We start from the raw sequence: 13710 nt of genomic DNA, 5'->3' as shown, positions 1-13710 counted from the left end.
ATGAATACAAAATATTAAATTGACCCCAACAATTTAAGTCAACTTGAAAAACTCCCGGTCTCTTAGGATAAAAAAATATAATCCTATTTAGAAATTCCTGGTGTAATCACAGATGCGGGATTGGCTCTTTTCACAAAGGCTATTAATTAAAAAGTACATAATCCAAAGTCATTTAAGTAGTAAGATATTATAACAAATTCTTATTTCATTAACTTTCCAAAGTATGAATAATAACTACGTATTCAACACAAGAAATTCACATTTTTCCACTGGCTGCTGAAAAACATTGGAAATGATTCCAGTTATGGTTGCAGCTCACTGTGGGCTGACTTACCTCTGGAATTATTTATTGGTTCCAGGTGACTTTTACATTGTGGGGTTAGTCATTAGGTTAGACTTGATGAGAAACAGATACAACTAGAAATGGGGATTCAAATACATGTTGTATTTCTGCTCGCAATCAGAGATAAATTCACCGTGGTTTTTCTCTTTATAGGCTCATGCCAAAATCTGGCATCTCTACAATACTTCTTTCCGCCCCACTCAGGGAGGCCAGGTATCCATTGCCCTGAGCTCCCACTGGATCAGTCCTCGAAGAATGACTGAACATAGCATCAAAGAATGTCAGAAATCTCTTGACTTTGTCCTAGGCTGGTTTGCCAAACCCGTATTTATTGATGGGGACTATCCTGAGAGCATGAAGAATAACCTTTCATCTCTTCTGCCTGATTTTACTGAATCTGAGAAAAAGTTCATCAAGGGAACGGCCGACTTTTTTGCTCTTTCCTTTGGACCAACCTTGAGTTTTCAACTGTTGGACCCTCAGATGAAGTTCCGTCAGTTGGAATCTCCCAGCCTGAGGCAACTCCTTTCCTGGATTGACCTTGAGTATAACCACCCTCAAATATTTATTGTGGAAAATGGCTGGTTTGTTTCAGGGACCACCAAGAGAGATGATGCCAAATATATGTATTACCTCAAAAAATTCATAATGGAAACCTTAAAAGGTAGGATTGTGGATAAAATCCTAATTTTCTGCCAGAATCCACTGGAAAAACAATCTTTAAGATGATCTTAATAAACTGTGTGAATTTATAGTTTTTAATCAGAATGTAGAAATTCATTTTGGCAATAGTAGGAATGCATTTATGTAACACCTTTCTCATTTGGGACCTTGAGGAACTTGAATTAATTTTTTAAACTCGTTTCATAAATGAGAAACTGGGTTATAATGTTTAAAATTACTAGACTTTCAGAGTTACTACTCTAGATTTTTTAGATTATATTAAAGATTAAGTAAATCCCAAGATATCTAGATCTCTGTACACATTTTTCAGTTCAGATTGCTTGTACTGAATAAAACACTTTTTATTAAAGAAAAAAAGGCATATCAGTATTTTCTGAAGAAAAGAGTAAGTAGTCCATGCCTTTGAAGACTTAATTCATTTACTGCATCAGACACAAAGATAGGTGCTTAGGATAGAAAGTAGAACAAGATATCTTGGCCCAAAGAGCACCCACTAGAAATAAGGGAAATTCAGATAAAAACATATTGGAGATAAGCCTATTTGTGAAGACATTTAGTAATATTTGTAGAGTTATCTAGGTTCTCTTAGAGCCTTTCATCGTGAGAAGGGTCATCAGTTTACCAAACAATAAGCATTGTACTTACTGAAGAAGTAAAATCCTCAAATGCTCTTGAATCATGAGACGAGTGCCCTTCACAGGGTCATGTTGCTCTTGTCCTCTTTCCTTTGCAGCCATCAGGCTGGACGGGGTGGATGTCATTGGGTACACTGCGTGGTCCCTCATGGATGGCTTCGAGTGGCACAGAGGCTACAGCATCAGACGTGGACTCTTCTACGTCGACTTTCTAAGCCAGGATAAGAAGTTGTTGCCGAAGTCTTCAGCCTTGTTCTACCAGAAGCTGATAGAGAAAAATGGCTTCCCTCCTTTACCTGAAAATCAACCCCTAGAAGGGACATTTTCCTGTGACTTTGCTTGGGGAATTGTTGACAACTACATTCAAGTAAGTCAGCTGACAAAACCAATCCGCAGTCTCACCAAGCCCTATCACTAGTAAGTAGTGCTTCCTTATTAGGTTGTCATGGCGCATTGTCCATTCCTCAGGCCAAACATGGTTCCTTAGTGAGCACATTAAAGGCACCATTTGGAATGCTGCACTCTTCTCTCCAAAAATCTTCCTAGCTTCATCTTGCACTTTAAATCAGCTCCAAGGGGAACAGATTAAAAATATGTCCATCTTTAAGATCTGATAGGATAGTGAAAGATAAAACACTCTCTTTTAATACCATGGTTTTCAACCCCTTTTAAAGTAGTTGTTGAGTTCTTCCATAAACAAGATATAAAACAGAACTCCACATTATCTGAGATCTCGGTGGAGCTGCTGAGATTGAAGCAGGAGCATTAGGCAGAGCCCTCCTGAGGCATAACTGTGGAACCCCCAAGCTTGTGGAAATACCTCCAGAAAGAAAAACCCTTGCTCAGTGATTCACTGATCGGAATGCCATTACTAGCAACAGTTTTTGAATTGCAGCGGTAATGAAGTTCTTCAAAATGGTCAACCAGTATTTATTGAGCTTCTGCTATGTAGTTAGCCCTCAATATTATTTTTAATTGTTCTAACTTTAAAAGAATCTGTTTTCTAGAGTTTGATTGAATACTTTAGCGAGCACTTATTGGATGCTTAGTGTATACAAAGCCCTGTATTAATTGCTGGGGGGAGGGGACTCGGTTGAGGGGAGTACACACTAAGATGAGTAAGATACGACCCCTGCTTTCAAAGGAGTCTATTGAGGGAAAATGATGGGTCGCAAATAGTTTGACAGTGTGAACAGAGCATGGTGGTAAGTGAGCAGGGTGGGGAGGGAGTGGAGGTGTTGCTGAACAGAGTCCGTGTGTGAAAATAGAGACCAAGACGGAGACAAAGTTTGGTATCCACAGACAAGCAAAGGGTTTAGCATGTTGGGTGCTTCCAGCCAATTCACTGGTTCTGCTGGGGAGGAAAAATAACTTTTCCTCTACCCTTCTGAGTTCTTAACTGAGACCCCTGTAATAAGAGATAGATTAACATGAGAAGAACAAACAGAAGTTTATTAGTATGTTTACCTCATGTATACATGGGAGATGCTCTGAGAAAAATGAGTAACTCCCCAAGGTGGCTTAGAGTGCAGGCTTAAATACCATCTTAATAGGAAAAGGGGAAAAGTAAATGATTTTTAGCAAAGATGAATGGGCCCTTAAAAGAATAGATGGGAACTATGATAGTTTGTGACAAAGTTTGCCTGCATGTGATGTTGGCTTTGAATATCCTCTCCTGTGATAAATCTTCCCTGCTTGGTGAAACTCCCACAAAGGGATTTATGACAATCCTTTTGAGTTCCTTTTGGAGGATCTGTCTCTAGGCAGATAAGGGGAGTTCAGAGAAAGCCTTTCCCTTGCATTTGCTATTTTTCAAGTACCTGTAGCTCAAAATAATCAATATACTGAAGGGGCATTTTGGGGTGGCATGCCCTGAACTTCTACAGTCATATTTTGGGATAGCGTATTCTGTTACCTTTCAGTTCCAAAGAGGTATTTGGAAGAATGCTTGGATCTGAGGGAAGGCCTTCTAGTTGAAATGGGTTGCTGTTGTTTTGGTAAATATCAAGTTGAAATCTTTGATTTTTGGGGGAATAAATCAACACCTGGTGGTGCAGTGGTTAAGACTCCATGCTCCCAATTCAGGGGGCCCAGGTTCGATCCCTGGTCAGGGAACTAGATCCCACATGTGTGCCGCAACTAAGAGTTCACCTGCCACAACTATGGAGCCAGCGAGCCGCAACTAAGGAGCCCACCTGCCACAACTAAGATCCCATGCAACCAAATAAATAAATAAGAAAAATTTTTTTTAAATCAACACCATCCTTAATACTTTTTTTGCCGAGTTGTATTACTCTTACATCTTATTCAGACCTCCAGTTAGTTTTAGGGACAGTCTCGACTTTAGTCCCTTCCTTACATTTAAAAGGCATCCAATGAGGACACGGAGTGGGAAGGGGAAGCTGGGAAGAAGTGAGAGAGTGGCATGGACATATATACACTACCAAATGTAAAATAGATAGCTAGTGCGAAGCAGTCGCATAGCACAGGGAGATCAGCTCCGTGCTTTGTGACCGCCTGGAGGGGTGGGATAGGGAGGCTGGGAGGGAGACGCAAGAGGGAGGGGATATGGGGATATGGGGATATATGTGTATGTATAGCTGATTCACTTTGTGATACAGCAGAAACTAACACACCATTGTAAAGCAATTATACTCCAATAAAGATGTTAAAAAAAAAAAAAGCATCCAAGGAACGCTGTGTTTGCAAGGATATCTGAGCCCAGTAGCTTGTCTTCCTGGCTCCAGGTTTTCCTCCCTCCTACATCTCCCCTTCTCCCTCAGCCCACTGCTATTTGGAACCTCCCCGTCCTGATTTCTCCTGCAGTGGGATCCACAACGGGGGTTCAAGTAGGATCTGAAGCGGCAGAGGTGGTGCTAGTGATGGAGGAGGGAAGAAGGAAGGAAGGAAGGGGGGAAGGCCACTCCCTAGTGCATCCTGGTTGGTCCCTGGTCCTTTTTCTACCTCTTGACCTTCTTCTGAGCCCTGCTTCTTGCTGGGCCCTGGGACCCTAGTCACTGAGGGCTTGTGCTCTGTCCCATCTCTGACAGCAGCCCAGCCAGGGCTGGTAATTCCCAGCTTTGTCTTTTGAGAAGAGAAGGCTCTGCCAGCGTTTCTGTGCAGATGGTATGAACTCAGGGAGCAGTGGGGACATTGGTGGGGAGCCCTTTCACTCTTGCTTTGTTCCCATCCAGGGACTGTGTCTGCCTTGGGAACTGGTCCGTGGTGAGAACGTTTCAAGAGCACATCTTACGTCTTCCAGAGAGAAGAAGAACTCTGATCAGAGGCGACAAGTACGGCGGGCAGCGAAGAGGCAGGGAGACAGGGAGAGAATTCCTTTTTCTGCTCCCTAGAGGCAGTTGTTTAGACTTTGATTTAATGCCAGCCACTCATCAGCCCTGGAGCTTTGCCTTTAGGCTGCACAGCTCAGGGCCCCTGCTACCTTCACCTAGCCGAGCCGCCTGGCCCGCTCCCTGCTGACCCAGCCAGACACAGACCCTCTGCAGACCGCAGCTCCTCTAGAAGCTCTCTAGTGGGAAAAGGCTGCAACTGCTCTTTTATTCTGTCTGCTTTTCACCTGGAGCGTTTGTACTACTGTGGCGGCTCTCTTCCCAAGCTAACTTCCTAACTGACAAAGTAAAGACAAGTTTTTTGTTAGGACAAAGTTTTAATTTACAAGCAGGTCTCTATACTTTTAATGCATTAGAAGTGAATTTCATTTTTATTTTATTTTACTTTATTCTTTTTGTCGTTCAGTCGATATTTATTAAGTACCTACCACTATGCTCAGACCAGGGAATAGTGAGACAAATACACTTAGGTGCCTACCTCCATTCAAATACACAGGCTGATAAGAAAAACAGCAAGACCCATCGTGGTGTTTTTAGCTGGCAATACTTTTTTTTTTTAAAACATCTTTATTGGAGTATAATTGCTTTACAATGGTGTGTTAGTTTCTGCTTTATAACAAAGTGAATCAGCTATACATATACATATGTTTCCATATCTCCTCCCTCTTGTGTCTCCCTCCCACCCTCCCTATCCCACCCCTCTAGGTGGTCACAAAGCACCAAGCCAATCTCCCTGTGCTAGGTGGCTGCTTCGCACTAGCTATCTGTTTTACATTTGGTAGTGTACATATGTCCATGCCACTCTCTCACATCGTCCCAGCTTACCCTTCCCTCTCCCCGTGTCCTCAAGTCCATTCTCTACATATAAGTGAATCTCAAACCATTGAAATTTATCTTTTCACTCCTGGCTAGTATTTCAAACTCCCAGTATGGATGAGGCATGCATTTCACCTGAAAAGCTTTAAAAATAACATCTCATTAACACCACCTGTCTGAAGTCTGATCTTAGGCTTGTTCACATGGATTGTCACTGTCCTTGGGCCTAATTTCCCAGCCAAGAGGTTTGTTTTCCCATAACCACTAATGCTCATAGCTCATAAATACAAAACCTGCTATGTACTGGGGACGTAGAGCTTATTTAACATTGGCCACTGTTAGGGAAACATTTCTTCCGTAATATACTGAATACATATATTATAACCTTCTGAAAGGTTCAACTTTAGTTTTTCTTTTTTTTTAATTAAGAAATAAGTCAGTACATCAGTGGAGATTATATAGAATTTTGCCTAAACACCCATTTATAAATGTCCTGTATTTTTAAGAAATAGGGTATAAATAGAAATTATACCCTAGTCTCTCGTGTTTGTTTTCAGATGGACTGAATAAAAGCTGTTGTTCTGGAACAATTATGGTAGAAAAGTTACGAATTTTGTCAACTCAGAGCTCTGTAAAAATAATCCAAATAATTCCTTCAAGCTATGAACACTTTCACTTCCAAAGAGTATGCAAATATTTTCTCTTGCAAAGCTGAGGAAACATGATTTGTGGGTGCATCACAGTGGAAAAATACTTCTGACAGCATTCCCACAGCATCAGAGGAAATGCATGTGTGGGTGATCTGCAAGGGACAATTCTCCAGAAAAAGCAATTTCCCTCTGACACGCTGTATTTTATTACTTTCCTTTATAAGCACAGCACTGACCCCTCTAGAGAAACAGAAGCTCATTTGCAACAGGCCTGAAAAATGCAAGGAAACCTCTGCTAGAGATTCAAAACCGGAGTTTGACCCCAGCTTTTATATAGAGGGTCAAACTGAGGAACCAATTCTAACAGGATTATTTCTGAGGAGAAAACTGGCTTTGGTGGCGGGTCTTTGGGATGAACTTTCAGTTTCCATTACTGCCATGGTTGGCATGTGGAGGAAGGATTTTGTGATTTTGATTTTGCAATTTGTCCACTTTCCTAAATACATGTTTTCATTTTGAAGGCTTGTAAATCAGAGATTGAGAACCATTATTGTCATGATCGTCACAGAAAAATAATTCAGAAATTTTTAAAAAGCTGTGTTAAAATATCCCATTATGGGTGGATGACAGAATTGTTTTCCACATTCTCTATCACTTTCTACCATCAGTCAGAATGAGTTTGCTAAATTCTGTTATGGACTCTAATGCCAATAAAAGGCAACCGTTATGCTTATTTTCCATGTCTTTCACCTAGAGCAAACCTCCATTTAGAACGTGATTTTCAGAAGCGCAATTTAATCTTAAATATCATTTCATTTTCTGACTCTCACTCAGGTTTTAAGCTTTATCATTTTTTGTCTAGTTTTTTTTTTTTTTTTTAATTTGAAAGGCTCGTATCATTAGTGATTTCTTACACTAAAAGAAAAACGTCCAAAATACTCTGCTTGCTTAACGCAGACCAGAGGTGTGTGAGGATTATTAATGTTTGTCATCTGAAGTGACCCCAAAAATTCAGATTTTTTTTTAACGTTAAAGTAACAGTTCCCGAGTTACAGAGAACTATGGGAAAAACAAATGTGCACCCATCAAAGGGAAATATTTTCTTCTCTAAGAACTTCCTCTTTATGAAAAAATAGTTTAAAAATTCAGCTAGAAAGGTTTGTGTTTTTACCTATTTTGCTGGCTGGTTTTGTCAAAAGAACTGCATTGAACGACTTTCCAGGACCGTCCAGGTGAGGCTAACGGTTACTATCCTCTTGCCAGGTGGACACCACTCTGTCTCAGTTTACCGACCCCAACGTTTACCTGTGGGATGTCCACCACAGTAAAAGACTTATTAAGGTGGACGGGGTTGTGACCAAGAAGAGGAAATCCTACTGCGTTGACTTCGCCGCCATCCGGCCCCAGATCGCCTTACTCCGGGAAATGCACGTGTCGCATTTCCACTTCTCCCTGGACTGGGCGCTGATCCTGCCGCTGGGGAACCAGTCCCAGGTCAACCGCACGGTTCTGCGCTACTATCGCTGCATGGCCAGTGAGCTCGTGCGCGCCAACATCACGCCGGTGGTGGCCCTGTGGCGCCCCGCCGCCCCGCACCAGGGGCTGCCGCCACCCCTGGCCCGGCACGGCGCCTGGGAGAACCCTCACACCGCCCTGGCTTTTGCAGAGTACGCCAGCCTGTGCTTTCGAGACCTCGGCCACCACGTCAAGTTCTGGATCACGATGAACGAGCCGTCCACGCGGAACATGACGTATATCGCGGGGCACCACCTCCTGAAGGCCCACGCGTTGGCCTGGCGCGTGTACGATGAGAAGTTTAGGCGCTCTCAGAAGGGTAAAATATCCATAGCCCTGCAGGCGGATTGGATAGAACCGGCCTGCCCTCTCTCCCCAAAAGACCAAGAAGTGGCCGAGCGAGTTTTGCAGTTTGACATTGGCTGGCTGGCCGAGCCCATTTTCGGCTCCGGGGATTATCCACGCGTGATGAGGGACTGGCTGAACCAGCGAAACAATTTCCTCCTGCCTTATTTCACTGACGAGGAAAAAAAGCTAATCCGGGGTTCCTTTGACTTTTTGGCTTTAAGCCATTACACCACCATCCTTGTAGACTGGGAAGAAGAAGATCCAGTAAAATATAATGATTACCTGGCGGTGCAAGAAATGACTGACATCACCTGGCTCAACTCCCCAAGTCAGGTGGCCGTGGTGCCCTGGGGGTTACGCAAGGTACTGAATTGGCTGAAGTCAAAGTACGGAGACCTCCCCATGTATATAATCTCCAACGGCATCGACGATGATCCGCACGCAGCCGAAGACAATCTGAGGGTGTATTACATGAAGAATTACATAAACGAAGCTCTGAAAGGTAAGGAGTCCCCGCAACAGCGGTCTCTTGAGGGTTAAGTCACCTGAGAGCCTGATACCTGATAGAAACTCTCAAACATACACACTATCACCTGCAGAGAAAGTGCTATCTATTCCTTGACACACTGAAAAAGTCCAGGTGCTAGCTAGTATTTTCCCCAGGGGTAAAGGAGTTTGGCTAAAAGAGGAAGATGGAATATCCCTCGCACCTACTCTGGGTGGAATAAACCCTGGACTATCTTGTCCTCCATATAAGATGGCTTCACAGCAGTCTTGACTGCTTCACGTACTTAAAGATTTAACCCAAGTGCATCCTAGTAGGCTTAATTATGTAAAACCTACTATGTTAAATGTATTTACCTCTTTGTCTTTGGATACAAGAAGCCTTTTCTGATTAAATCTAATTAAATCTGAAGCTTTATTAACTGGTATTGACATTTTTGCTGATGCGCCAGGGCTATGTAAAAGCAAAGTGTTGTGTGCAAAATATTTTCATAACTTTTCTCCTGTCCTTTTGTTTTTCTAGCCTATGTATTGGATGGTATCAATCTTTGTGGATACTTTGCTTATTCATTTAATGATCACACAGCTCCGAAGTTTGGCCTGTATCGTTATGCTGCAAATCAGTTTGAGCCCAAACCATCCATGAAACATTACAGGAAAATTATTGACAACAATGGCTTCCCAGGTCCCAAAACTCTGGGAAGATTTTGTCCAGAAGAATTCACCCTGTGTACAGAGTGCAGCTTTTTTCATACCCGAAAGTCTTTACTGGCTTTCATAGCTTTTCTATTTTTTGCTTTTATTATTTCTCTTTCTCTTATTTTTTACTACTCTAAGAGAGGCAGAAGAAGTTACAAATAGTCTTGATATTTTTCTTATTCATTTATTTGAAATAATTGTACACACACAGCAGCTGTTAACCATTTGTACTTCTCAGTGTTGTGAAACTGTAGATTTTATATATCTGACTTCTAGAAGACCTTTTTGTAGCATTTGACAGAGCTTTTGAAATGAGCATAAGTGATTGTAAAATATTGAATAATGTGAATAGTGCCTGGATTTGTTCTTTTTGGCAGGGGGGTGTTAAAAAAAAATACTGACAGGGGCTGTCATTTCTGCAGCACATTCTATAACAAAAGCATGAGAAATGGGAACCATTCTGTAACATTTTTACAGAAATTCAATGACAAAATTAAGAATTTTTTTGTCTGTGCCCATTGCTATATGCAGTGTTTACCTTGAAGTCATGTTGCAAGTATTGGAATCAAAAGTTAAGTCCCAAGTAACCATATCTTAACTGCCATGATATGCCTAGTGGTCTCTGCTGAGCCAAGTTACCCTTGAAAAAGAAGATGGCAGAATATAGAACAGATGACAAAGGGCCCTCGGCTGGAATGTTCCTTTTAAAGCAGTGTTTCTATCAAATACTGTTATATTAATTTACATATCTGGTTAATGATAGGCTTAGCAGAACAAATGACAGAACTCTATATTTTATGTAAGTACAAAATATATTTTTTTATATTTCGAGGCACTCTCTAAACCCCAGGTCCTTGAGGGCTTTGTGTCCCTGTTGAGGGCCTGCACACATGGACTTTCACTAAATGTGTGCGGAAAAATATGCATGAATTACGCAATATTAGGCCCTTAAAGAAGCATAAACCGACTGTGAAATGCATTATACTGCAGTGACTGGAGGGGGAGGAAAGGAGGAAAAAGTACTTGTTATGAGCAACATTGTGATTAATGTTATTATAAACTCTTTTATTTAGAGCAGACCTTGGAATGAATGAGGTGACCTTTTCTGAGAGAATAACGAAATAATAAATTATTTTATGAGGAGTGACTCCACTTTCTGTTCTTTAGAATATGCCAAGATTTCTTTGAATTGAGTTTTAAAAATTCTTAGTAGGTTCAAAAGCATTTGGTCTAATAACCCTGGAAGATTTGTTTCTGTAATAGCTGAGGTCCATTTTATATTTTTGCTGCTACTTCTGTGGAGCTAGCTTTGAATGAGTGTTGCTTCGAACTTTTATACAGAAACATGCTATGGATTTTTAGAAAGGGCTAATTAGGTCTTATCCTTTAAAGCCCCTTAAATAAGTCTTGCTGATTTTCAGACAGGGAAGTCTGTTGCACTGGAGTTGGGGATTATCCTAATGTTTGTTTTATAGATAAGCCAAAATTATACCAGGCAAGATAAATCAATATCATGTCTGGCATAACTAATCTTGCTGACACAGGGTTCTAGTGAATAAAAAAAAAAAAAAAAACTGTACTGTATCATGTGTCATCTTTAGAGGTGGTATGATTTTTTTCCATGAAAGATAAGCTTTTGGTGGTACTCTTTTAAAAATTGGACTTACTGTTAAAATTGCAAACTAGAGAATAATAGTTTATTTTATATATCTATTTTTCTGATTATAATAGTAATATATGCTCATTGTAAAAAATTTAAAAACACAAACTATATAAAGAAAAAAATAACCTGTAATTTCACCACCTTGAGGTAGCCACTATTAACATAGTGTATGTATTTTATTTTACATAGATCATATTGTAAATAGTTATGTGTCTTTATTAATTTTCATTGTGTGCATTTCCTTTGTTAGTCTTTTCAAAGGCATGATTTTTGATAGCTGTAGAGTAATTCCACTATATGAATTTATCACAACTTATTTAATGATTCCTATTTGTTGGACTAGTTTCTTATTGTTAATGACCGTTAAATAATGGATTTTATTTAAAAATAATTTTCTTGCTACAGCATTTAATTTCCTTGAGTGTGAAGAGAAGCAGTTCTGTCCCTTGATAAAGAATTGTAATAAATCTGCCTGAAACTTTTTCTTACATCACCAAATAACTAGATAAATTTCTTAATTATTTTGTTCTTTTTCGGGTTGATTAAACCACCTAGAATATGATCTGAGTGGTGAAGAAAGGGATCTGAAAGCAGGAGTGAAGTTCGAGGCTGGAAGACGGTAGGGGCGGGGAGGGTGCTCCAAGCTAATCCCTGTGGTTGAGCTGAGAGGGAATTTCAGACACTGAGAGAGACAGGAGACGCCAAAGAACCGAAGAGGAATGACACTTCAGCATCATTCAGCAAAGTTATCAGGTGAGCATCACGCTAACTTTGGGTCCCCGTAGACCTTAGCGGGAGGTCGGTGGCTCGCCCCAAGCGGGAAGGGGGAGTGGGCGGGGCGCCGCTCAGATGAGGCTGGGAACCCAGAGGCAGCAGGAGGTGCTAGAAGGGCTTTCTGGTGCATCGGGGATGGAATCCTCATTTCTTAACTGGCTTCTCAGGACATTACTTCTTCCACTGATGCTTTACTTTCGTGAATTCTGAGTTTTTCACCATGTTACATATATTTTTTAAAATATAGAGACCATTCCCTTGGAAGTCCTACATCTCAATACCTTTTGGGGCCAGCTCTGCAGCGGCATTAAGTGGTAAGCCGTGGTCCCCAAGGCCTCTGGGCTAATTTCTGCCATATTTGTGTTTGCTCTACATTCCAGGTTCCTTCCTTTGAACCTGGGGTGGGGGAGGAGAGGTGTGGTGGGTCATGCACTTATGCCCCATTCATTTTGCTTTAGTTTGGAAGGATGGTTTTTCATATTCATTTAAGGACATTTTTCATTTTATTTTTGGACTTCCACAGAGAGTAATTAGAATCTACCAATGCCTCGGAAACATTTCTTTTTATTATTTATTATAATGCCATCCAACAGAGATATAATGCAAGCCACATATTTAAAATTTTCTAGTAGTCACATTAAAAAAATAAAAGGCATAGAAAATAAAGCTTGATACTATACAGTATTTTATTTTCCCCAACATATCCAAAATATTATAATTTCAGTATGCAGTCAATATAAAAATGATCGAGAGTTTTACATACTTTTTTGGGCTACTAAGTCTTAGAAATCTGGTGTGTGTTTTACACAAAGCGCACATCTTGTGCTCAATTTGGACTGTACACTGTAAGTAGCTACATGTGGGCGATGGCTACTCTATTGGATAGTAAAGGTCTATAAAGAGAGACTTGCTCTGCTACGTAAATTAGCTGCATTATTAAGCTATCCAAAGTATTTAACGAATTAGAAGAATAAACATTTTTTCGAGAATCTTCTAAGGTCTAAAATCCAAAGAAATCATTGGCATGTAAATTTACCATTAAACTAAAACTACTGATTAAAACAAATATTTTAAAGACTCTTGTGTGGATGGAAGAATTCTGCAATTCTGAACATCGTAATTCAGGTGCTGGAATTAAACTGATTTTCTTTTTACATAGTCTATAATCGAGTCTTTTCTCTAATTCAACTTACCCCTTTCTGAATTAATAGAGCAATTACTATATTGTTCTATAGCATCTCCATTTAATATTTAATATTGAACAACGCTGCTGAAAATTTCAGCCTGGGAAGGAAAATATTAATTTGGATGACCAGGAACCAATCTTGACAGGTGGGCCTGGTCCTAGAGGGGAAAACAGAAGCCATGGCTGTTTTGTTTTGTTTTGAGTATTTAGCCCAGTGTCCCATGCAAAATATTGTTCAATAAAGGTCGATTAGTTCAATAAATGTGGGAAGGAGTGATGGAGTTAATAAATGAACAGAATTAGCTCACCGACACCACCTTTGTCCAGAGACTGATTTAATAGGGACCATCTGTCAAGAGTCAGAAACTGCTATATATTAGATGCCACACAGCTCAATTCTTCGTATTCACAGGAGGGAATGATGACTTACATGTAATAACCTTTGATAACCTGTCTTTCTAGGTCGCAAGGCAGTAAACTGCTGTCCTGTCCTCATCTGTAGACTACTCACTAGGTGAGAGTATTATTAATTCTTCCTCATTA

General features: G+C 40.5%; 1 protein-coding gene across 1 annotated transcript in view; it reads left to right on the top strand.

Moving 5' to 3' along the window:
* KL (klotho) overlaps positions 1-9706 on the top strand; it is a 41569-nt gene extending 31863 nt beyond the window's left edge. Inside the window, exons 2-5 of the mRNA XM_007464252.1 lie at positions 497-1007; positions 1761-2029; positions 7742-8843; positions 9369-9706. Of these exons, the coding sequence (XP_007464314.1) occupies positions 497-1007; positions 1761-2029; positions 7742-8843; positions 9369-9706 (2220 nt within the window). The remainder of the gene's footprint in view (positions 1-496; positions 1008-1760; positions 2030-7741; positions 8844-9368) is intronic.
* Positions 9707-13710: the final 4004 nt, after the last annotated feature.

Source organism: Lipotes vexillifer, unplaced genomic scaffold (genome assembly GCF_000442215.2).
Source record: "Lipotes vexillifer unplaced genomic scaffold, Lipotes_vexillifer_v1.1 scaffold120, whole genome shotgun sequence".
NCBI lineage: Eukaryota > Metazoa > Chordata > Mammalia > Artiodactyla > Lipotidae > Lipotes > Lipotes vexillifer.
The sequence above is the reverse complement of the archived record's forward strand: the minus strand, read 5'-3'. Positions and strand labels throughout refer to the sequence as shown.